The sequence below is a fragment of the Podarcis liolepis genome, assembly GCF_965112155.1.
Source record: "Podarcis liolepis genome assembly, chromosome: 14".
NCBI lineage: Eukaryota > Metazoa > Chordata > Lepidosauria > Squamata > Lacertidae > Podarcis > Podarcis liolepis.
The window spans coordinates 11347709-11373884 of record NC_139569.1 but is presented as its reverse complement, the minus strand read 5'-3'; the positions used below and the strand labels follow the sequence as shown (position 1 = coordinate 11373884).

Here is a 26176-nt window from a genome sequence, read left to right as displayed (position 1 = left end):
ACCGTATTTTTCGCTCTATAACACGCACCCGACCATAACACGCACGTCGTTTTTAGAGGAGGAAAATCCATAGGCATGCCACCCATAGGCATTTCCTCCATAACACGCACAGACATTTCCCCTTACTTTCTAGAAGGAAAAAAGTGAGTGTTATGGTGCAAAAAATACGGTAATTATATATCTTTTAGGAAACATCTGAAAGCAGCCCTGTATAGTGAAGCTTTTTGAGGTTTAATGTTTTAATATGTTTTTATATATGCTGGAAGCCGCCCGGAGTGGCTGCGGCAACCCAGTCAGATGGGTGGGGTACAAATTAATAATGATAATGATACTGATACGTGGAACATCCCTATGCATACATGGAACATTCTCATCACAAAAGAGAAGAAGCTTCTGCACGAGTAGGAGTCCCTTTCCCCAAGGTCAGGAAGGCTAGAGCTTGAAGGAGAGCAAATGCTTCAGCAATGAAACCACTAAGACCAAGGCCCCATCCTGCCCCTTTCTCTCAGGGCCTGGTCAAAGCCTGACTTGCAGCTAGTCAAACACTTCACCAGCAGCAGTGAAGCTGCATGGCTGGTTTGCTGCCACCTCTGCTCCAAGGGAAGATGGGGTGTGCGTCTAAGAACCAGCCAGGATTCCAGGCAAATGGTATGGGGACCTCCAAAGCTGTGACAGGGATGTTCCAATTGGATGTCTCCTCCACATTGATAAGATTGAGATCTGCTAGAAGGTCCTGCCCCTGAGGAGACCTGAGGTTCAAGGTCTGGGCAGGGCTGAACGCTGACAGAACTCCTGTCTACCTGGCTCTGCATTCTTCTTCAGCAATACATCTGCTCCTTCTTCACACAGGGACAGGATGCAAACGCATTTGAGGACTGAGCAACATCTAGGAATGCCTGTGTATGTCTGCAAACTGTACTGGACAGGAATCGCTAGGGCCGCTCTAATTATGGTCATTTCTGAGCATCGTAGAATAAAGGCTATGCACGTTATAGCAAGTGACCTGAAGGGGCACACAAGTACGCTAGCTTGGTAATAGCCTAGAATTAAATAAAATCAGTAGGTGGATGGAAGTACTTCGAAAAACACTGAGATCACATTGAATTGCTCCAGGCTAAACAGCCTGATCTCTGTCAGATCAAAAGAAGCTGAAAACTTCTCTGACAAGGACAGGCCATCTTCAGAGCGTTTCTTTAACCCATGGGCGAGCCTAAATCAAAGAAGCCTGGGACGGCATAATTTCTAGTGACTGATATTAAAATAAGGCCCACGAGGATGCTCTCCCAGTTTTAAATGGTATAATTTTAAATATAGTATGGCAATCTTATATGCATAGGTGTATTTATACACACTGGCACTTTCTAAGCAAATTGCAATGGTTGGTGGCTGATGCAAATATCTGCCTATGAACCATGGCTGAGAATAAATCAACGAACCCCGTGGATTCTTTTAACTTGCAGATGAGAATCCGTACATCAAAGGAAACCAAAGCTGCTGCTGACAGCAATTCCACTCCAATGCAACCTCACCGTCAGCATGTCACAAGGTGGGAGCGATTCAATACATCTGTTGCAGCAATGCTGAGAAATCTGGGGCACTATAGAGACAAACTGATTTATTGCAGCATGAGGCGCCACAGGCAACAACCTGCTTCATAGGAAGGGGGGAACGACCCATGCCTTCCAGGTTCTCAGCTGGTCCCTGATCAGAGGAGGTGTTTCCATTTGCTTCTCTCTCTCTCTCCCTCAGTAGTCTTACACACAGCTAGTCAGACTCTTCACCAGCAGCAGTAAAGCTTCTGTCTGGCATTAAAACATATGCTTCCTAGGGACAGCCAGCTGAAAACTACTTTGATTTTTAGAGCCTAACTTCCTATGATGCTATTGGGCAGGCAAGAACTCAACTGTATCAAACTCCTAAAACGAACACCATTAGCTGTACTGCTGGATAAGTGTTTAATAGTTATTGCATTTGTATTTGTTTAAAAATAAATAAAAATTTGTTTTAAACACACACACACACCCCAATACCAAACTCCTAACTCCAGCTCTACCTGCATCCTTTCTGCCGCACAGATTTATATGGTGGAAACCAGATTTATTACCTGACTTATTCAACAAGACATTCCAGGAGAATATTATTGTGCAGCTGACAAAGTCCCAAAGTCAGGAACAATGGGTGCCAGAGGAATTGTGCTACATTGGGGTAGCCAATGTGATGCCCAATGGAAGCTGTGGGACTCCAACTCCCTTCAGTCCCATCAGCATAATCCCCCATGAAATACAGATTAAAATGTGGGGTTTCCAGAGGTTTATTTGTGCATTTCAATTGACAGGCCATTCTTTTCTCTTTTGAAGTGCACAGTTAACTATTTGTGCATGATTCTAACTGGGGGCGAGAACGTTTGGCTAACAGGATATAAGATTTTCATACAAATGTGCAAGGGAGCACAACACGTATGGAAGCATGAGGCGTATGGGGACACTGGCCTCTGCCAATGCATAATGTGTGAATGTGTGAGGAGAGGCTTGGAACACAACAGAAAACAGTTGACCAGACATGTTCCAGTACCACATACATGAGCTCCCTCTAGTGCATTTTGCTAGAACTGGCCTCCTGCGCAAAGGAAAAGCAACTAATGTAGTGTTGCTCGTAGCCCTTTCAATACCATGACCTTGCACCTACTTTAAATATTTATTCTGTATAAGCACATGCTCTATATCACTCTATGGACCTCTGAAATCTTCAATGAGCAAGGCAACCTCAAACTAAAAGCAAATCATACCAAGACTAGTTTTGTTATCCCTCCCCCCCCCCCCGTGAAATTTTGCTGCATTTCAAGCAAATTCATAATCGCTTTGTAAGGGAGGGAGGGCATTCTCAATCTACCACAACTGGCTCACTGGGTTGGGTGTAGCATCTATGCCAGCTCTCCAGCAAGTGGGTAGCTGTTGCTTACTGACAGGAAGAGAGGAAGGGAGTGGGGAGGTCTGTGCCATACAAACACATAGGCAGTACCAATCAGGTGTTCCTCCCAGTGTGTTTGCACTGCACTGACCTCTCAGTCGCTTCTGCAATCTACACAGACATATTTCCCCCTTGGTCCACCACATTCAATATTTTATAACTATCATTAGATTTCATTTATCACCCTTTACTATACAGTCCCAGGGCAGGTTACAACTTAAAATTCAATATGAAAAACAGTTCTTCTGGGGTGGAGGGGAGAAGATCAAAAAAATATTTAAAACAGTTTCAAAAACCAGAATACCAAGAGCCAGCAGAGCTTGAGGGTTATGCTTGTATTTGGTAGGCCTTTATGATGTACCTTAATAATCGTCCCATCTCAATGTAGTCTCCCCGCAAAGTATGAATTCATCTGGAAGCAGCTTTAATTAGTGTTCCCCCCATTTGTTTTCCTCATCCATGATTTAACTCTTGTGTCTATTCCCCTCCCCACTCAATTATTTCCTTACAATAAATAATAATAATAATTTATTATTTATACCTAGCCGATCTGGCAGGGTTTCCCCAGCCACTCTGGGCGGCTTCCAGCAAAATATTAAAATACAATTTCTATTAAAATACATCTTACAATTAGATGTCAATGCTCTTTTGTTGGCCTTTTATTTATTTCAGTATATTAAAATCTATACTTATGCTATTTTTTTCTTCTCTTATATACCTGCCACATCCACGATGTGCCTTGTTAGTTTTTTAGTCTGTTCATTCCTTTCCAAAGATGCATAGCCACTGAACTAAAAATATACAGTTTATTTATTTTTTAAAAAGGAAATACTATGATTGACTGGTAAGATTCTAGTTCAATCCTTGGCATATCCAGTGAAAAGGATCAGGTACCAGGCGGTTCTGAGGACTGGAGAGCTGCCAATCAGAGTAGACAATACTTGGCTGGCAACTCCCTATGAAACACACACAGAGTGGTATTTGATTTTTTTGTTCCAGACTTCTGACTACCATCACTGCAGCCACCACCTATTGCAAACTGATTTTGAAACTCTCCTTGCCAAGAGGTAAAGGACAGACAACTATTTGCAGAAGGCCCCACAGAGCTTGTTCCATCGTTTATCTACTTATTTCATACAGTTTATACACTGCTTGATTGTAAAAAGCCTCAAAGCGGTTCTTTGGACCCTGGACAGTGTCATTATATCTGCCCTTTCAACTTTATGTGACAGCAGAAAGACAGATTGAAAAGGATAGCTGACAGCAGTGTTGTTTCCTGCCGAGACAGACAGAAGAACGACAAGACTGGGAAAAGACAGGAAAAGCAAATTGGTTCTGGGTTTTCGACCACAACTTTTTATTTCTCTTTTTCCACGCAGCTCAGTAAAAACCATCCAGCAGCAGTTCGTGTTCAGATTTTAAAACCATCACAATGTGTATATATGGTTTTCAGCTTTGATATATTATGCTAATTGCTATGACAACAGTGAGAGAGAAATTTAAAATTCAGCAGATTTGCAAGTGATATATAGATACTTAAAAGTTACATTTTTAATAACATTGAATTTGACCTCTATCTCCCTCCTGTGGTGCAAGGATGCAATCCCACCATTAGCTTCTGGAAATTTGTGTATTTGTACAGATACCAATGCACTCCTGGGTTGCAACTCTCTTTTAAACATAGTTTGAATGTGGTACATGAGCCCCCTTTCATTAAGCAATTTTTTTAAAAAATGCGAAAATCTAGAAAGTTGCTGCATCTCTTCAACAGTGGTCCAAATCAAAATCTAGAACTATTACTAGAGAAACCTGTGAGCAGAAGTTATAAACGTTTTCTTGTTGGGAAATCCAGTGGCGCACAGGCATGTGCAGAGGAATCCCATAATACTCAATGGAGCTCTGTTTCCCCTGTTTCCCCATCCCAGTGCAAAGGCATGGGGAAAACACTTCACATAAAGCACAACAATTAAATTTCAGTGTATCTGAAGAAGTGTGAATACACATGAAAGCTCATACCAATAACAAACTTAGTTGGTCTCTAAGGTGCTGCTGGAAGGGATTTTATTTTATTTTATAGCAATTAAAGGACTTGCTGCCACAAGGCATTTTGGAAATGGACCTCAGGGTAGGTTTAGAGGTTTTGAAAAGGGAATTGGACAAAACTAAAGAGAAGAGACTAGGCCATAAAAACTTCCATGCTCCCAGGCAGTGTTTCACTAAATGCCAGTGGCTGGGGCGAAACCGTGGGAGAGCGCTGCCATCGTCATGCCTGGGAATCACCAGGCTGGCCACAGAAAGACTCAGGATGCAGGAATGGGTGAACCTTTGATGCAACCCTTCAAGGTGGTTCTTATGTTGTTATGCATACAGACAATGCCAGGAGGCAGTGGAGAAAATGAGTGGTCTAAGTGCACCTCTTGTGCTCCCATTTAACAGACGTGCACTCATGGGGTTTGGACAGATATACTGGAGGTGCAAATCTATTTTGTCTTTCATGCGGCTTAGATCTGCAGTTCTGTCGAGGGATTAGGGGGACAGAGGCCTGGCAGAACTCTCCTGCATTTGGGTACTATGCCCATGTCTGACTGATTTGAAACCCTGACGTTTTAGCATCCCACCCAGCGCCCCATTGTGCATAGAGGGAGAAACCCAGAAATGCAATTGGCTAAGCTGTGCTGAAGAACAAAGAACATCAATCCATTTAAATGCAGTCCTTGCACAAATTCCATTCATATTAATTAATGTTGCAGATAGGATGCTGATTTGAGAAGTTGCACCCTTGAGGAGGAAGAAAAAGGAACACACACGGTTTTGCTCTACAGAACATACAATGCTATGTTAGTTTCTTCTATGAAGCAAGTGAGTATTGGTCAGTCACGTACAGCAAATATTTCAGTCATGCAAGGCTTCACTGTGAATTAGATATGTAGCCTCTATAAGCATTACCAACTTATATACTACATTCTAAAAAGCCTTTCTACATACTTGTGTGGTTATTAAAAAAAATGACTAATAAGCAAGACTATTGACAAACATCAACAAATCATTATTGTGCTGTGATTTTTGGCGTTGCATACAAAATTTAGTACAGGCACATATTCAGTTCAAGCTTATATATATATAGAAAGCACAACCTAACTTTAAGACAATGGCCACAATCCACCAGCAACCATCTCGGCTGGGCAAGTGGAAAATTATACATCATGGTGGGTGGTGCCCAATGACTTCACAAAGCAGTGCAGCTTTTGCATCAGCTCTAGTTTAAACACAATATTAAGTCAGGAAATATGCTATCAAAAAGTTTCACTTTCTAAATGCAAGTAATCTTACCTTTCTTTAACCACTTCGCTGGATTGCTTTCTAGTAGCAGAAACAGAACTCTTGATAGGTTGTTCAGAAGAGAGCTGGGTTTTGACCAATGCCTTATAGAACTGAATTTTAAAAAGCATGACATTTAGCGAATAATCTTATAATTTAATTCCAATTCTGTCAATACTCAGGAAATATAAACTTGTCTAGAGAATGTATGTCACATGAATAAGGCATGTGAGTCTGCAGAGTGGGCATTAGTCCTCCCCGTCCCCCAGACCTCTAATGATATTTTGCTATTTCACAGTAAACCTTCAAGGACGTTTAGAAAGCAATTCAGGGACCATTCACGTTGCTACAACCCGTTTTCAAAAGGGCAGAACTCACTCAGGTGCAAGTATGCAGTTGTTGCTTTGCAAGTACAGCATTTTAACTCGTAGCTTTAAAAGGGCATTTACAGAGAACAATTCCAAAATCTGCCTCGGCTTTCTAGGAGCTCAAACTCTATCTTCAGTTTTAAAGTCTCTTTTTCCACAACAGTGGACCAAGAAGCCACATGCAGTAAAAGTGGTGAACACCCTAATTAGATATTAAACAAGCCATTCTTTGATTTATACCCACCCCTTACTCCTCACCCCCTCATCAAGAACAAAACATTATATTTTTATATAAGCCTTCATTGTCATCTAAATACATTGTCACTTAAATAATTCTAGTAGTGCAAGAAACTTCTTTAAAAATAGATTCCTCCCCACCCCACCCTAGTATAAAGTGCAGACTCTACAAGTATGTTGTTACAATACAATCCACAGCCTAATTAAGGAGATGTATTCAAATCTTTGCCAATGTAGGCTTCACTTCTAAATGTATGTACTTGATAACTAAGCCTCTTCAGACTGCATGGGACATCTGAATAACAAATGTGATTAGGACTAAGCTGCTAGTCCCTCTGAAATAAAAGGTAAAGTCATATTCCCATGTCTGTGCTTAGCTGAGAGTAAGCCTGAGAACACACAAGGGGATAAACAGCCGATCAGGCTGAACATTCTCTTAGCTTAACACAGCTGTGGATCATACTGTTAGTAACTTCACTAAACCCACTTTCCTTTTAGTTCTGCTGGAATGTTTCAACTACCATCCAGGTTTTTAAAAGTTAAAATTCAAGGCAGGTACATAATTTTCATTAAAAGTACAAGTGCACCAAATTCACTCGAAACATTTAAAGAGAGATGCTAGAAAGCTAACATACACGCAGATACACACATTTTAGGCAGAACCCTATGGCCAGCAGGCTCTTGGAAACTTTCATTTCAAAAAGAACTTTGACACGATGCATTGCTATTCAAGAAACACAAACCCAAAGTCTTCTTGGGCTCGCAGAACTTGTTGCATCGTCCCCCAGATATGAGTCTGTATCATTAATGCCATAATGATTATTGCAGCTTGGACTGATGAGATGTTTTACAGCAAAATACTGAGAGCCACCTGTGGCTTTTAAACACACAGAGCTTTAAGATGCATCTGTGTCTATCTATTCCCAAAGGTTTCTGATATTTTGCAAAATGCAACTTGGTAGGTGAATGCATGCAGCCTCTTTTAAGCAGAAGTGTCATTCAGAGAGGGCAAGGGTGCTTCAATTACTACCTCAGTTTTCAAATATTTTGGACCACTTGTGATAATTTTTCAGAAGCACCTATGTCTCTGATTATTATGAGGTATGCGGGGAAAGGTGCTCTTGAAAGTCACTGCTTTTGGGGGGCACCTCTTGAACTGTATAACAATAAGAGGGCTCTGAAATCTCTTTCCCCCAAAGCTCTACCAAATCCCTGTAATTCTGCCTCTGTTACCAAATGACACCTAAATACGCCATTTATGCCTCTAGATGAGAGTATCAACAGGAGTGCTGTCAAGCAATTGCTATGGGTAGAAGTAAAACCAACCAACATTTTACACAGAAAAGACTATGGGATCAACACACTATAGAACGAATACAGGGACACAGTGGTACCTTGGTTTAAGAACAGCTTAGTTTATGAACGACTTGGATTAAGAATGCTGCAAACCCGGAAGTAGGTGTTTTCGTTTGTGAATTTTGCCTTGGAAGAAGAACATGTTGAGTGTGTTCCATTTGTAAATTGAGTCCTCCGCTGCAATGGGAAAGCATGCCTTGGTTTAAGAATGCTTTGGTTTAAGAACAGACTTCCGGAACGGATTAAGTTCGTAAACCAAGGTACCACTGTATTTCACAGTAACTAAATGACAGTTAAAATATCAATCAGCATCTAAATGAAGCAACTTGTTGGATTCCAGTTCCCATCAGCCTCAGGCAGAATGGCCAATGATCAGGGATGATGGGAGTTGTAGTCCTGTAACACCCAGAGCTCTGATCTAAACAAGAAGCATAGTTAACTAAGATTTCCAGTTAAGATTTATGCTTTCTGCCTTCATAAATGCCTTAAAACATAAGTGCTCCAATGGCTTATTCTGACACCTCAACATGACAAATGCACAGAAAACCAATGCACACCTGAGTTATGTTAATGTTCCAGTGCGAGATGCAAGACTGCAGAAAGAAGCCAGCCAAACACAAAGAAAGTAAAGCTGCCAAAACTTCTGTTAAAGATAAGTAATCTCCAGACAATGAGCCAATCAATATACATTACTTTCATCCCTTAAACATGGCTTGATGTTGTTACCCATTGTACATGGATGTTAGCCACGGTTAACACAAACTAGGATTTGGTCCTAATCCAAGAAGTGAAACCAGATTCTAGCTATGACTTCAAATCCAAAGTGTCAGGAGCAAATCCTCATTATTGTTGAATGTTGGCAAAACAATGAAGTATGGCAAAAGGGTTGGGGAGAAAGGAAGCTAATAAACCTATGGTGATTTTCAATCCTTTGAGCATGGTTCAGGGATGGGAAACATTATGTCTGCTCTAGCTCAAGGAGATTTAAAAAGGTTTAAAACAAAAGATGATTGCTGAAAGCAGAGCATAACCATACAACTAAACACTCCTGTCCTTTTGTGGGTGGATGTTCTCTATCTTTCAAGGGTTTGATTAGCTCTTGTCATACACTGGCGACATGAAGGGCTAACCAACGAATACAGGGGAACATGGTGCCCTGACACCATGCCTGGCTGCTCCTCCAACATCCTACACATTGGGAAAAGGCCTGAAGTGAGAGCCAGCTATTCCACTAGTACAATAAGTGTTAGCTTCCCCACCCTCTCCTCTCCTGATGCACCCTATAGATCTGCTCTGATAGGTTTGTTGTTGTTGTTTAGTCGTTTAGTCGTATCCGACTCTTCGTGACCCCATGGACCAGAGCACGCCAGGCACTTCTGTCTTCCACTGCCTCCCGCGGTTTGGTCAAACTGCTCTGATAGGTTAGGGGAGCTGATAGTGCCAGCAAAACAGTTTAGGTGGATACCACCATTGACTCTTCCACCCAATCAGATGCTTCAATCATATAGGGGCCCACAAAGAGCCTAATACCTAAAGGGGGCAGCTATATTCTGCTCACTGGATAAGAGTTTGTTTCCCCACACACACATTTAGTTCTCATTTGGATATGGATTTCTTAAAATAAAAAAAAATCAAGTTTATGTCATCCAATCTTTTAAAGTCACATACAGTCGGACAAAGCAGTAGTTTTGGCATTTGTTTGGAATAACTACATTATGGGTAAGGAAAAAAAGAAGCCTTATTGGAGGTGCTTATATATACACAATATCCTCTATATTTGGCATAAGGATAAAAATTCTGCAATGAACCGTTAGGGACAGAACTATAAATTGAATGCTGTTAAAAGACATAAGGGCTATACATCTATAATATGTATATTATAGATCTAGCTGAAAATTGCTAAGTCACCTACCCAACATGTTTTCTTAATAGCTTAAAATGTCATTTTTAAAATGGAAGACTTTCCTCACAGTCCACAATTTCATATTAAAACTTTTATTACAAGCATTCTGATTTGGGGTTGAGTGCATGTGTGTGCACGCAAAAATCAGTAAAAAGCTGCAAGGAGACAGAAGTCTTCGTGACTTTGGTAGCAAAGCACACACACAAAAGGATCCTGCAGTACCTTAAAGACTACCAGATTTAATATGGAAAAAGTTTTCATGGACCAGAGTCCACTTCATCAAATGCACAAAAAGAGGGAGAATACGGATATGAAATTGCTGATCCCCAAGAAATTATGCCACAATGTATGTCAGTCTTTAGGGTGCCCCATGACACTTGGTTATTGTTCTTCCTGTAAGAAACTAAGCACAGCTATTCCCCTTAGGAATAATAATTTCCTCTTAGGAAAAATAAAACAAATAAGAAGAGTGTGACACAAGATTCCTATAGCATTCCAACTCTTGTTTATTTTATTAAATAGGATGAAGGCTTGCATCCATGGCAATTTTTTACCCAATATTGAACACCAGTCTTCCTCCTGCACCTTGTTTTGAACTACCATCTTCCATGCCCACTCCCCATGATGGCTATGGTCAATGGGAGTTGTAGCCCAAACCATCTAAAAGGTACCAGGTTGGGGAAGGCTGGTGTACAATCACCTTTAAAAACAGTTTAACAGCATGCTTAGTCACCTAAAGACCTTTGCCTAGGAACAAGTTAAACCACTGTCATGAGTAGCAATGGAACCAGCCCTAAGGATCCCTGACAGCCTCACCTATTCTTTTCCCCTCAATGCCAATAGCAGCCAAGGCAAGATGCTTATCTGCATTGCCCAAGTTCAATTTTTTAAGTGGCTGCTGGCAGGCACCATGGCCAACACTCCACCCCAGACGAATATAGCTGAGATTAATAATGAGACATTTGTGCTGACTTCTAGACACATTCATTGCCTGTGGATAAATTTCACAGCTCTAGAGTAACCAGCTCTTTTAAAAGAAGCACATGAGTGTGTTCAGTATCAGAGATATGCTTAGAATAAAAAGACCTTACTAACGTTGCTGGAGTAGGGAGACTTCTCGTAGGATTTGTTCAATTGAAATGCCAAACAGGGAAAACATGGGCTTTGCAGCTTCCCCCTGCCACTGTCTTTTCAGAGAATTATCAAACAACGGATTCCAAGAGCAGATGCAATGGTGATTTTTGTTGGGGTGGAATGCCAAACCAGCTTGACCAAACTGCTGTTTGCAAAACAGTTCAAGCCACAGTTTCAGATCCTGGCTCAGTGGCCACTCGCAAATCATGCATCTGTCAGATGGTGGCAATTTTGGCATTACAGTTGAACTATCTCATAGTGTGAACAAGGGCAAGTAGATTTAGGAAGGCCCAACAGAGATGCTTAACAGATTATGTTTAAAAAAGTAATGTACACTCACAATACTTGCATTCAACTATCATGCACAAGGCAGAAAGTTGGGGTTTTTCATGACGAGTGTAGATGCAATGAAAAATATAGGTTTGTCACCATAATACATTTGAAACAGCCCAAAGGGGTGCAAAGTTCAAACATGGCAGGTTGTATCCAACTAAGTTATATTCCAAGTAGATACAGTGAAATTAATAAACCTAAATTATGCATGTCCATTAATTTCAATAGGTCTAATTGCAATAGGACTAGTATTGGATACAACCCTGTCCTAGTAATATTTATATACTAATTCAGAAGAAATAACAGGATGGGGACCTTAATGCCTGTTATCAGCCAGTTCTACACATTTTACTCAACAGGCCTGAAAATACTGAAATCTTCTCCATCAACATACACCATAATGAAAGGTATGACAGCTCACTAACTCCCTAAAGTTTTTTTTTATGTTGGTTGCCTAAAAGTTATTACTACAACACTTCTTGTTATTATCTCTCTTGGCCACTGACAGATCTTAAAAGTACTTTACAAGGAACATTACAACAAACTGGCACTAGCATTTCAAAACTATTGCATTTTTACCTTCACTATTGCATGCCAGAGATTTGCAAGTGCAAATGCTCGTATAGCTAGCAACCACTGAGCTATCTGAGGGTTCTTGGTTGTGTACTGTATAGCTGAAAGCATTTCCTTATATTCAGATGTGTCCGCTGAAGACATAAGGTTTAAATAGTCAAGAAAAACATATGGGTTCTGGTCGTTCACAAGTCCGATGGGATATTCACTCAGCGCAGCTGCAAGAATGGAATTCAAATCCGATGGCTGGAACTCCTTGGAGCCTGACCCCTCAAAAGCAAGGCGTACTTCATCCTCAATAACTCCCATTTCCAGTTCTAACAGTTGCTCTTTGTGGTTGTACTGGAGTTCAGACAGCCAGAAATGTGCAAAGCGTACAAAGTTATCTCCACAACAACTCCACGTGCCCATGTCACTAATGAAGTTGCGTGCCTTCTCCAGCCAGCCTGTCACTGCAGTGCTATCAAAGTGTTTAAAGAGCTTTTCAAATATATCTTTTTCAGGAGAAAAAAGTGGACCTAGTGATTCCTTGGAAGACGCAGCTCCATTCGCCGCATCATTCAAGCGTGGTGGCCTTTTCTTGCCAATATGAGGCAATGGGACAGCTTTAAACAGAGTGCAGTTCCTGATCTTAAGAGAGAAGAACTCCTTTTGCAAATGATTATTATCCACGTGAGAGTTGTTCACTAACGACTGGATATTTGGAAGACGAAGAATTTCATTCTGCTCATTCAGGGCATTTTTACGCAGGTGTTGGTGTCCTACATCATCTTCCTGTTCCATTTTAATATAAGAGATATGCATCACCCGTCTGTCCTCCAAACTCTGCATTGTACTGAACTGTAGTAAATAATGGAATGCCTTTTAGTTGTAGCATAAGTCACGATTTAGTGAATCTCAATATGTACCTGAAACAACACAAAAAACAGAAGTAGTTACTTGTTGTCACTAGGGCTATAAAGCACAACAAATATTTCTTCTAAAGCACTAATCTGCCTTTAGGCAGATTAAAATGAACTGAAAGATTAATTGATTAAATCATTGCACATTACCAAAACCTCAATGCAGGTGTTTTTCTAAGATACTGAAGAAATGGCCCATTTACCGTTATGTACACAAGTGGTCTTTGGTTTGTATGCTGTCCATTTCCCTCTCCAGTGTTCAAAATTAGCCAGGTGCCAGGCACATTTTGCACCCTGACTATTGGCTACTTATAACCAGCGAAGATGCCTGGGCTCCAGGATGGCGCCTGACATCTCCACCATCTGGAGGTGCATGCCTGGAGATCCTTGGATCTTGACTGTTTTCACACACTAAGAACACATCCTGTATACAGTGGTACCTCGGGTTACAGACGCTTCAGGTTACAGACTCCGCTAACCCAGAAATAGTATCTCAGGTTAAGAATTTTGCTTCAGGATGAGAACAGAAATCGTACTCCGGTGGCGCAACGGCAGCAGGAGGCCCCATTAGCTAAAGTGGTGCTTCAGGTCAAGAACAGTTTCAGGTTAAGAACGGACCTCCGGAATGAATTAAGCTCTTAACCCGAGGTACCACTGTAATTCTATCAGTTACATTTTATTTGCACCATCAGAATGAATTTCAGGATCCAAGATGCTTCTTTCTGTGCAGCCTGAGCAGGAGCAGTGAACAACGTTATAGTTAATTGTTGTAGCTTGTCTTCACTTACTCCACCCCTCTGCCCTGTTCACAGTTGTGAAGAATATTCTTACATTATGAATGGTCTGTGTCACCATTAAGAAAAAAGGTAGAAATATGTGTGGCCTGTCCCTGGATCAAATTACTTTTTTTCTTCATTTTGGAGGGGAAAAGCATCATCATCATCATCACCATAAATCTTTTTGCTACAGTGTTCGAAACTCCCATTGTTCTAGATGCATTTTGTGACAGGGAATTTCATTAGCACAAACTGTTTTTGAGCTCTGGATGCAGCACTGTGCTTGAGATTTCAGATTAAAACTGCAGAGTGGAAGGGAAGGAGGACCTTTTTCTGCCTCCCCACTTCCAGCTACTCTCTGGAGACTGGAGAAGAGACCCTCTTAAGAATATTAGGGGGGGGGGAAGGACTACACCATGTGAAAAATGAACATAATATTTTAGCTGCAGTTCATTCATTTTCAGCTTTGTATTCTTGTTATTAAAAAAATTTGCCTAGACATTCCGTTGTTGCGCCCATGACCTCAGATTAAGGTGCCATTTAGCTCCTAGCTTCCATATCTCAGTTTCGAACACTGGTTTGCTAATCTACTAAGTAAACAGATTTAAAGTTGAAACTCTTAACCACCATCTCATATCCAAGTATTTGTTTTAAGCAAACAGAAATCCCATTCTAAAGTAAAAGTATCTACCTATACCTTATTTTCAGATCTTCTGAACCCACTTACTTTTTACTACAGAAAGTTCTGTCTTTACTTTTTGCTCCTTATCCTCATAAACCACCCTATGGAGTACTCAAATATTATACAAGCGACCCTCCACTTATGCAGGGGTTATGTTCCAGCATCCTGCGCACATAAGTGAAAATCAGATAAGTGGAGAGAACCCTCTAAACACCCTTTAAATGCCCTCTCTACCGCTCTCTCTCCAATCCAGATCAAAAATACTGTACCAAAAAACAACTTCAACTGGAATAGAAGCTCTGGGGCTGGCAGGAGGCTGGAGGGCGAGCAGAAAAGCAGCTGCTGGTGCTTTGCTACCCCGCACACCAGCTGTTAGGCAGAGAGGCTGCACGGTCTAAACAAGGCCCGGTTGTGCCTTCAGTCTCTTCTCTGCCCTTACTGAAGTCCTCTTCAGGCTCCAAGGACTCTCCAGCTCTCTCCCTCCATTTCCGGGTATGAATTAAATGATTTAATTATTTCCCACCACCACACATATATGTGGTCGTGCACAAGTCAACCGCAAATTGGCTGTGTGTGTGCCTGTACTCATTTTGGAGATCATAAAGAAAGGCAGTTCAAAACCAAACATTTCTCTATTCTAGTACACATTACCTTCTGTTTCGCTTTACAACTAGAATACTGTAATTTAGTTTTGCCCTTTTGTGAGCTGATGCAACTCAACTGTCATAACAATTGCTAACTTCAACCAATAAGATTCCAGGAGGTAAATTATGATGTCATAATCCAGAATCATTCTAGAGCACATTTTCTTTAAAATTATTAAGCAAAATGTTGGAGAAGTCTCATATTTTAAAAAAATTGATTTCTGCTGAGACAAGTGGCTTGATTTCTCTACTGAACAAGGAATAATTTCCTCTAAGCAGAAGAGAGACCAAGAGACTGTAGGAATTTCCATCTTAACATGGCAACAATAGGACATGTATCAAAATGCAGAGCATCACATTTTCTGTACAACAGTCATTGATCTACATACAGTTTTAAACTCAGGAGATGAAGAGATCATGCTATAGCAAAACTATTTAACACATCAAGACCACCTTGATATAAACAGACCCTTATGTAAGTTTGGTGGTCACACAGAACGTTTGTTCTTATTGCAACTTGACAAGCCAATTTGCAGGTAGCTATATCAATCTTGCTACCAGTGATGTTGGTTTTCTGAAAAAAATTGCAAACTGCAAATTAGTCTGTTTTGTGGTCTGCATTGGAACATTATCAATCTGCATCAGAACAAAATTCTGATGCCCTAGAGAGTGTTTTTAAGCATGTTTCTTTCATTAAGCATGTTTCTTTTATTTCTATATACCGGTAATACAAATTTAAATTTTTGCAACTTCCAAGATTGCCTAATAATAAATTTGCTATAGGCACCCACTCATTGTTACTAATCGAGTTATGAAACAGAGAGTTTTCTACAAAAAAATAAAAGCCATGGAAAATTCTCCACCCTCCCACCCAGCTTGTTCCTATCACAGCACTCCAGACAAATCTGTGAAACCACACCCATGTCAAGGAACTAAGTACAGTAAGGGTGAAAATAGATTTGAACAGAGATACAGAATACAATGCACTACCTCCCACATTACATCTAGGACAGACTGCGATCAGTGAAGCCATCAATTACCCAAAAAATGTATGTAACCTAGTTACAAGGGACATGATTTATTGACACAGATAGGTAGCCGTGTTGGTCTGCCATAGTCAAAATAGAAAATTCCTTCCAGTAGCACCTTAAAGACCAACTAAGTTAGTTCTAGGTATGAGCTTTCGTGTGCAAGCACACTTCTTCAGATACTGAAGAAGTGTGCTTGCACACGAAAGCTCATACCTAGAACTAACTTAGTTGGTCTTTAAGGTGCTACTGGAAGGAATTTTCTATTATGATTTATTGAATTACATTTGTATCCTACCTTTCTTCCATAGAACTAAAGGGAGGGTTCCTTGTGGTTTCCCATACAGGGAGGGTTTCCTTGTGGTCTCCCATACAGGCAATGACTAGACAATGACTATTTTGGAGTCAGTAAGGTTGCTGTATCATGCAACTTCAGACCATAATCTTAGATAGTTGTCAAAAGTGAGGATGCCTGCCAAATCTCTGCTGGAAGAGTCTTCCATAGCATGGGGTCAGTCATTCTAAATGTGCAGCTTTTGGCTGAAGCCAGCTGGGTCTCTGTATCATGGGGGACAACTCTCAATACTTTTCCAGATGATACAGTGGTACCTCGGGTTACAGATGCTTCAGGTTACAGACTCTGCTAACCTAGAAATAGTACCTCGGGTTAAGAACTCTGCTTCAGGATGAGAACAGAAATCGTGCTCCAGTGGTACGGCAGCAGCGGGAGGCCCCATTAGCTAAGTGGTGCTTCAGGTTAAGAACAGTTTTAGGTTAAGAACGGACCGCCAGAACGAATTAAGTTCTTAACCCGAGGTACCACTATATTAGTGATCAGGCTGAAATATAAGGTTCCAAGTGGTCCTTAAGATTACTTGGACCCAAGTTGCTCAGGGTTTTGTACAGTAACACAAGAGCCCTTTTTATGAAACTAACTGATGGGAAGGTGCCAATATCCTTTGTGCCCTCCTTGATAATGTCCCAGATTCTCTCTGAGACCTCTGGGGGAAAAACAAGTGTATAATTTGTGAGGGGAGGGGCAATACACATTTCTACTAAGAAACCCAAACTCTTATATTTGATTTTTTTAAGTTACAGATCCATCTATAGAAAAAGAGAAAAAGAAAAAGAGATCAAGAGAATGGTCAGAATCTGAGTAATCTTTGACTTTCTTAGACCAATGGCCATGGTGCCCATTTGCAACAAATGCAAACAAAAACAAAAAAACAGAAAGATCAAAACATGCAGACACACTGCCCAAAGTTTGGCAAATTACCGGTAAGTAAAATTTAGCAGTGAGCACACCACTTTCCACAGGTTCCAATATCAAAGCTTACCACGTAACTGAGGAAATATCAGCTTAAAAATATACCTTTTTCTATCATCCAGAAAGCAACATTATTATATACTGCTTCTGATTATGCCAATAAAATATGCCAGTGTTTCATAACTGGGCAGATATTTGAACCTTGGCCTCCAAGGTCCTAGCCTCACACTCTAACCACTACACCACTGGCTTCACAAGAATAAAATGAAGGACTGAGGCGGGAAGTGTGAATACAGTGGTACCTTGGGATGCGAACGGGATCTGTTCTGCAGCCCCGTTCGCATACTGAATAGAACGTAAGACGCGACTGTGCGTCTGCACATGTGTGGGTCACGTTTTGCCGCTTCCGCGCATGACATCATTTTGAGCGTCTGCGCATGCGTGAGTGGCAAAACCCAGAAGTAACGCGCTCCATTACTTCCGGGTTGCCACAGAGCGCAACCCGAAAGCGCTCATCCTGAAGCACATCCAACCCAAGGTATGACTGTACTGGAGGAAAGCCAGATTACAAAATGCAGTAATTTTAAAAACTATTTCGTAAATTTCAATCATTTTCATTTCCTGTTGTGACTGTGAGCCACTTTGGACAGGTGTTTGCCCAGGAAATATCTTAACAAAACAAATACACGAAATATGTGCCAGATGGGTTCATTTGCGTTTACTCGGTATGCAAGCACAGACTCCCACAATCTGAAGCCCTACGGCTCAAGCGGGGAGCTGAGGACAGTCCAAGGAGCACCTCCTTCCTTCTCAACTCCACTCCCCACCCAGTAGCTCAACCCTAGACTACCTCACAGGGTTGCTGTGAGGATGAAGTAGGAAGAGCGGGGGTGACAAATAGGGAACAGCCATTCACCTTGGAGGGAAGGTGGGATATGGGCTGGATTTAGGTTTGATGAGGCCCTAAGCTACTGAAGGTAATGGGGCCCTTTATATGTCCAGGAGTCCTTTGTCAACAACAAATTGTTGCTGTTTCTTGTGTTGAATATATGCTATATGGTAATTTATGGGCCTAATACGTATCTAAAGCGATTTGCCCATAACAAATAGCAGCCTACACAACACAAAATACTGTTGCTGTATGTAGGTTTTATTTTGTTTTTTATCTTATATTTTGGAAATGCACATCCAGTTTTTATCTTTAATTTTTTTGGAGCCCCCAAGAGAGTGGGGCCCTAATCTATGGCTTGTTCAGTTTACACGTAAATCTGGCAGGGTGAGTCTTTTAAAAGAGGCCCTGTGGAACATGTGTACTCTGTATCCACGGGACATCTTTCAAAGGACTCACCTTGTATATCCCCTAAAAGAGGAAGATACATAAAAACACGCGCATGGTTTGTTTTTAATTTTATTAATAATAATAAATTATTTATATGCCGCCCTTCCCGGTTCAGAAAACCAGGCTCAGGGCATCTAACAACAAATTTTAAACACTTAATTGTAGAAGCAGCATAAAATACAGTATAAAAAATTCAAAGTTCAGAAATGTATTTTTACTTTATAGGGAAGCACCCTCACCCAACCCAAGAGAGGCCGGCACCCTCACCCATGAGAGAAGTGTGGGGTGGGGAGAGCACCTTTCCCTCCCCCCTCAAACGCCCCCTCCCCAACCTCCCTCTCCGTCCCTCACAAGGCGAGGGTCACCTGTAGCCTGACGTTGAGCATCATGGAGGCCACGATGTAGAGATAGGGGAAGTTGATGCGGAGCTTCCAAGCCAAGTCGAAGAAGATGAGGAGGGTCCGAGTCAGCCCTTTGCAGAAGACCCCGTACGACCGGGCGGCCGCCGACTGAGAGAACCTGGCAACCAGGGCGGACAGCAGCGTCGTCGCCGCCACCGCCATATACACTCACCTGCAGAGCCAGGCCTCATAGGCTCCGCCCTCTCCTCCCCCCCCCCCAAACAGCTTGCGCCTAACCGCCCTCCCCCCCCCCGGCCGGGCTCGCGCTGACCCCTCGCAAAACCCCGGATGTCGGAGGAGCGAAGGGAAAGGCAGCCCCGGCCGAGCAAGGTGTTTACGTTCGGGCAACAGGGTTTGCCGCCGCGGCCGGCGTCGTCGCGGCGCCTCTACGTCACGACGCACAGCTCCCTTCCTGACCAATCACTTCTTCCCAGAGAGGAGGGCGGGGGAAGAGAGATTAAAAAACAACTGGAAGGAATTTGTGGTCAATTTCAGCTCCCATCAGCCCCAGCCTGCAAGGTTCTGGATGCTGGGAGCTGTAGTTTAGTGGCATCTGAAGGGCCAAAACAGACCATGGTTTATGGTTCCAGTTACAGATAGGTAGCCGTGTTGGTCTGCCATAGTCAAAATAAAAAAATGGTTTATGGCTAACCTGTGGAGTTTATCACTTGTTGCTAGATGGCAGCTCCTGCCCTTGGCCACAGAGGTTGTCTGGGGCTGATGGGAGCTGTGGTGCAGCATCCGGAGGGGACCACACTTTAGCAGCTCTTGCTCTAGGGCAGGCATAGGCAAATTTGGCCCTACAGATGTTTTCTGACTACAATTCCCATCATCCCTGACCACTGGTCCTGTTAGCTAGGGATGATCTGGAGGGCCGCGTTTGTCTATGCCTGCTCTAGGGTGTGAGCCACCGTATGTGTGTCCAGTGCCGGATTTATGTGTAAGCTAAACAAGCTATAGCTTAGGGCGCCACTCTCTTGGGGACCCCAAAAAAAATTAAAGGGAAAAAAACCCCTGGATGTACATTTCCAAAATATAAGGGGGAAAAAACAAATAAAATAAAACCTACATAAAGCTATGGTTTTCCCAGTAGTGATGTATGGAAGTGAGAGCTGGACCATAAAGAAGGCTGATTGCCGAAGAATTGATGCTTTTGAATTATGGTGCTGGAGGAGACTCTTGAGAGTCCCATGGACTGCAAGAACAACAAACCTATCCATTCTGAAGGAAATTGGCCCTGAGTGCTCACTGGAAGGACAGATCCTGAAGCTGAGGCTCCAATACTTTGGCCATCTCATGAGAAGACTCCCTGGAAAAGACCCTGATGTTGGAAAAGATTGAGGGCACAAGGAGAAGGGGACAACAGAGGACGAGATGGTTGGACAGTATTCTCGAAGCTACCAGCAGGAGTTTGACCAAACTGCAGGAGGCAGTGGAAGACAGGAGTGCCTCGCATGCTCTGGTCTATGGGGTCACGAAGAGTCAGACACAACTAAACTACTAAACAACAACAAGCTCTAGGGTGTGAGCCACTGTATGTGCATGTCCAGTGCCAGATTTACGTATAAGCTAAACAAGCTATAGCTTAGGGCCCCACTCCCTTGGGGGCCCCAAAACAATTTAAAGGAAAAGAACCCTGGGTGTACATTTCCAAAATATAAGATAAAAAACAAAATAAAACCTACATACAGCAAACACGGTTTTGTGTTGTGTAGGCTCCTATGATGTAAGTAATGGGCCCTGCCTGCTAGCCTGCTCCCTAAAATATCACTGGTTTGCTCATTTCTATATATAGGGTGCCTACATTCTGGATGTACAAATGGCTTTAGATACCTATTGGGTCCATAAATTACCATGTAGCATATATTCAACACAAAAAGCAGCAACAATTTGTTGTTGACAAAGGGACAGCTGGACATATAAAGGGTCCCATTACCTTCAGTAGCTTAGGGCCTCATCAAGCCTAAATCCGGCCCTCTGCGTGTCATGTGTGCATTGCTCTTTGGGTGCTTTGTCCAAAGGGCATTACATAGCTTAAAGTTTTGAGCAGCTACTCAACTCAACCAACCTACTGGGAAAGAAAATAATCTCCCAACTATATAAAATCCTCACACAATTGGCTCCCCTTCTTCTCATTTCATTAAGACTACAATGGGGAAAAGGTTTTGGACAAGAATTAGAGGAGCAGCTCTGGGAACAAATTTGAAATAAACTACCATGTGCATCCAACTCATCTGGAACTCAAGAAAATGTGTTAAAGATAGTGCATCACTGGTACATGTGCCCAAACAGATTATACACATCTAACCCTTGCTGTCAGGAATGTGATTTACCTGGCTCTCTAGTGCAGATGTGGTGGTTTTGCCCCAAAATTAATCCCTTTTGGGGAAAAGCTTTTCAAACAATCAAATGGTGAGACAAATCACTACAACCAGCCCCAAATTAGCTATACTATATTATGTTACTCCTCAGATTTGGAACATAACCAATAAAGACCTCACCATCCATTTATTAACTGCAGCTAGATTAGTGACTGCAAAAAAAGGGAAAACTTTAAATGCAAATCGTTTTGAAGCCTGGATTTCACAAGTTTGGGACATTGTGCTTGTGGACAAATTAACAATTTAAGAAAGGGAATATTGATATGGGAGGGGGAAATCACACCTTCTATACAACATGGTATCCTTTTATTGACTTTGTTAAGACATACCGTAGTTTTCACCCTCCATCGACTCATGGAACCTTATGAAGCAACATTTTAATTTTAGTGTCTTTCTTAGAACATCTAAAACTGCAACTATCAGCTGCTATTTTTTTATTTCTTTTCTGTACAACTAAACTGTTTTATAGCCTCAGTACTACAACAGAAAAAATCTACAGAAAATTAACCACAATCCTATAAACACTGATTTTAATACTGTATTTTTTATTGCTGTAACCTACTCCAGGACCTTATGGTAAGGGGTAGGATATCCACTAAAAATAACATTTACTCGGGATTAAGTTCCTTTGAATTTAATGGGACTCATTCCCGTGTACAGTGGTACCTCGGGTTACATACGCTTCAGGTTACAAACGCTTCAGGTTACAGACTCCGCTAACCCAGAAACAGTGCTTCAGGTTAAGAACTTTGCTTCAGGATGAGAACAGAAATCGTACTCCGGTGGCGCAACGGCAGCAGGAGGCCCCATTAGCTAACGTGGTGCTTCAGGTTAAGAACAATTTCAGGTTAAGAATGGACCTCCGGAACGAATTAAGTACTTAACCTGAGGTACCACTGTACAGGTTGGAGTTTAAAGAAGATGTTAAAAGAACAGGGCATGGTAACCCAGTCAGGATGGTGAATATTACTCAACTTATAGGCTACAACCCTCTGCCTACTTATCTGGTAGTAAACCTCACTGAAGACAGTGGAAGTAGAAATGTATAACACAGTGCTGCAAGTAGGTTTTAATATTTAATTCTCTTTTTTGCAGTGAAGATGACAATTCCAAACAATACTGAACATATTTCAATATAAGCCAACATTAAAAATAAAAAAGGCAGTGTTCCTTGAAAAACTCAGCATGAACATGATTCCCCTAGCCTTTATAGTCTGTGTCAAATTTTCCAGGATTACATCAGCATGATTATTCTAGCAATCCACACCCACGTACAGGAATCATGCTGTTCTTCTGCCAACATACACATATAAAGTCACATTACACAACTTCTCAAAACTTTTAAATAGACTTCCTCTTTGCATCAGGTAGTTAAAGAACTGTTTGTCCACATTTTGAGAGTAATCAGTATCATTTACGCAGGTACTGTACCGGTTTCGGTTTAGTAACTAACTTAATGTCTAAAGTAAAAAATTAACAGGAAGCAGATTTCCTAAACTTTGTGAGTTGCTTTCCGTGTTTTACAATGGGGCAAAAAGTTAAACAAAAGAAATACAGGCCACTGAGCTATGGGTGAATGGTGAAGCATTTGCTTTGCATGCAGAAAACCCCGGATTCAATCCCTGGCATTTCTTGGGACTCAGGGAGAAGCCCCTGCCTCAAAACCGAGAGAGCTGCTCTTATACTGAGCTAGATGAACTGATGGATAAGTATGAAGTAGCTTCCTATGTTCTTAGATGTACTCATCATTAGTGAGTCTTCACAACAGAATGACATAAAAATGCACAGGTGTATAGTAATGGTTTCGGAGTGTTGATCTGGGAAAGAAATAACAAAAATAGTTATTACTGGAAACGCAAATCTTGCAGATCACAGCTGGAATACAGCCCCATGCACATCTACTCAGAAGTAAGTTCCACTGAGTTCAATGGAACTAGCTTCCAGATAAGGGACTGCAGCCAGGAGAGCAATCTTAACCAGACAGATATGACAGAAGGCAGATACACTGACATATTTCCTGTGCAAATTAAGCTGTATCACACCTGTTCCTGGTGGTAGGTTGCTGGGAAGGCACTGTAAACTTTCAGTTTATACCCTTCCATTGACTACTGTGGGGTGAATTTTAATCGAAATTGTATTTTTGTTGATGTAAGGGGTGTAAGAGCTTCAGGAATGGGACCAGTGGATGAAAGAAGTTCTGACGCAGCACAACTGTTTATTCATTTGCCCAACACTCCCATCCCCTTTACAGACTTTTTTTGGTCCTTTACACTAGTGTAACTTCTGCCAACTTAACTTCTAACAGCAGGGCTTTCCCTCAGCTGGTGCACATCGATACATCAGGACAAGGCATTTACACCAGCTTTAAGGCCAATTAAGGGACGCGGGTGGCGCTGTGGGTTAAACCACAGAGCCTAGGACTTGCCGATCAGAAGGTCGGCGGTTTGAATCCCCATGACGGGGTGAGCTCCTATTGCTCAGTCCCTGCTCCTGCCAACCTAGCAGTTCAAAAGCACGTCAAAGTGCAAGTAGATAAATAGGTACCGCTCCGGCGGGAAGGTAAACAGTATTTCCATGCGCTGCTCTGGTTCGCCAGAAGCGGCTTAGTCATGCTGGCCCCATGACCCAGAAGCTGTATGCCGGCTCCCACGGCCAATAAAGCGAGATGAGTGCTGCAACCCCAGAGTCGGTCACGACTGGACCTAATGGTCAGGGGTTCCTTTACCTTTTAAAGCCAATTTAGCTGTGGGGTGACTAGATCAGGCATAGGCAAACTCAGCCCTCCAGATGTTTAGGGATGACAACTCCCATCATCCCTAGCTAACAGGATCAGTGATGATGGGAATTGTAGTCCCAAAAGATCTGGAAGGCTGAGTTTGCCTGTGCCTGAACTAGATTAATAACTTTGCATTTTTTATTAACAAATTTGCATTGACATTAATGCACAACCTTATGTGGTAGAATATTTTTAATGTACAGGAGGAGTACAGAATGCCTCTCTTCCTCAGCTCTGCTGCCATTTGTCCAGTCTGCTGCTTCATTCTACAGCATTTATTAATTTTTGTAAAGCACAGGTATCCTACCTTTCAGCTTGCAAGGTCCTCAGAACAGTTTAGCATCTGGAATAAGAGAAATTACAGTAAAATCCATGCTGGCTTTTCCTACAGGCTTACAGGGGTTTCTGCCATACTCTGCAATTTAGAGAACAGAGCCCATTGTCTTCTCAGGCCTTTCTCAGAACCACATTGCAACTTGCTTTCTCTCCGGGAACCATGCCAAAGCACAAGAATGAAACAACGGGAACACTCTGAAAACCCCCTCACCCCCTTTCCTGCCAAGAGTCCACAATAGTCCCAAGACAGCTTTCTGTACATGCTCAGGAACCTCAACATGGGGCAGGACTCCTGAGGGAGGAGAAAGGAGGAGGGAACTGGAAAGGGGTATATATGCTTGTGCACAGGACTGTGAACTTCGTGCATGCTTTTTGTGACTTATCACACTTGCTCCTTCTACCAGTTCATGGATGGTAGAAATAAAACCTTTTTCTCCGAAACTATTCCTTGAGTGTCTGTTGACTCCCACTTCACTTTCCCAGGCGCAATATTTTTCCCACCCGAGGGCAAAGCCTCATAAGGCTACACTAGAGGCCATCAGGTTGGGGCAGGGGTCTGCAACCCGTGGCTCCGGAGCCGCATGTGGCTCTTTTACACCTTTGCCGCGGCTCCGGGGCGGATACTAGCGAGGGGAGGAGGCGCATTGTGCGCCCCGACACTCCCCACTGTGGCGGGCGCTGTACTGGCTGTGACGTCGCATGGGGGCGGTGCATGCGTTAGTCCCGATATCACCTTCCCGCCCACTGTCAGATCGCGGCTCTGGAGATATATTTATTTTAAATGTCACAATGGTTTTGCGGCTCCCAGGTTTTTTTTCCTTCAGAAACGGGTCCAAGTGGCTCTTTTAGTCTTAAAGGTTGCAGACCCCTGGGTTGGGGAAACCTGCAGTTCTCAAGTTGCATAACTGAACTGTAAGACTTATCACTGCCTCTCCCTGTCCCCCGCACCGCGCCTGTTGAATTTTGACCTGCTAGGACGTTGCGAGGATATGGTGGGGAGAGCTATGCACACATTGAGCTCCTTTGTGGGACATAAACATAAAAATAAATAGTGAAGGCGAGTCGTTTTTAATCATTTTAGTGCACTTTTATGAAAACTGCATGTCATTTTCACTACAACTAAAACCACTTTTCCCCGAGATGGTAAGAGATTTAGATGGGGCGCTTTGCTTAAGAAAATGATCAATATTTTTATATTAAATATATAATGAGTAGAAAATACATACACTTCAGTATGCATATATATAAAAAGAAAAATGGCTACGACGGAGATTGATGGGAAACCGCCCCCGTCCCTGACCCACAGCTCCCCTCGCGCCTTCTGAGTAGGTTAGTAGCACAAAGATGGCGACCCCTCCTCAACCGACGCCAATGTCCGTATCGGCCGGCAGCGGAAATGTCCGAACAGGAGGCGAGCGGGGCAGGGAGGGGAAAATACTGTCCCGAGAGCGAGGC

At 42.3% G+C, this 26176-nt stretch overlaps 1 protein-coding gene and 1 long non-coding RNA gene across 7 annotated transcripts in view; both read right to left on the bottom strand.

The window, feature by feature from the left end:
* Positions 1-19630, bottom strand: part of LOC310692898 (small integral membrane protein 10-like protein 3) — a 30699-nt gene extending 11069 nt beyond the window's left edge. For 3 of the 6 annotated variants that reach the window (XM_083474432.1, XM_083474430.1, XM_083474433.1), the window contains exons 1-3: positions 19193-19608; positions 12196-13097; positions 6298-6398 (exon numbers count right to left, since the gene is read on the bottom strand). In XM_083474432.1, the coding sequence (XP_083330558.1) occupies positions 13077-13097; positions 19193-19390 (219 nt within the window). In that variant the 5' untranslated portion in view covers positions 19391-19608 and the 3' untranslated portion in view covers positions 6298-6398; positions 12196-13076. Of the gene's footprint in view, positions 1-6297; positions 9535-9656; positions 13098-15200; positions 15321-19192 lie in introns of those variants that run through there. The other 3 variants (XM_083474428.1, XM_083474429.1, XM_083474431.1) reach the window with 2 other exon arrangements.
* A 3042-nt stretch (positions 19631-22672) lies between these two features.
* On the bottom strand, positions 22673-26150 carry LOC310692993. Its single transcript, XR_014518937.1, has 2 exons — positions 26026-26150; positions 22673-24728 (listed from the first exon to the last, which is right to left on the bottom strand). It is a non-coding gene; the product is annotated as an uncharacterized lncRNA (long non-coding RNA).
* Positions 26151-26176: the final 26 nt, after the last annotated feature.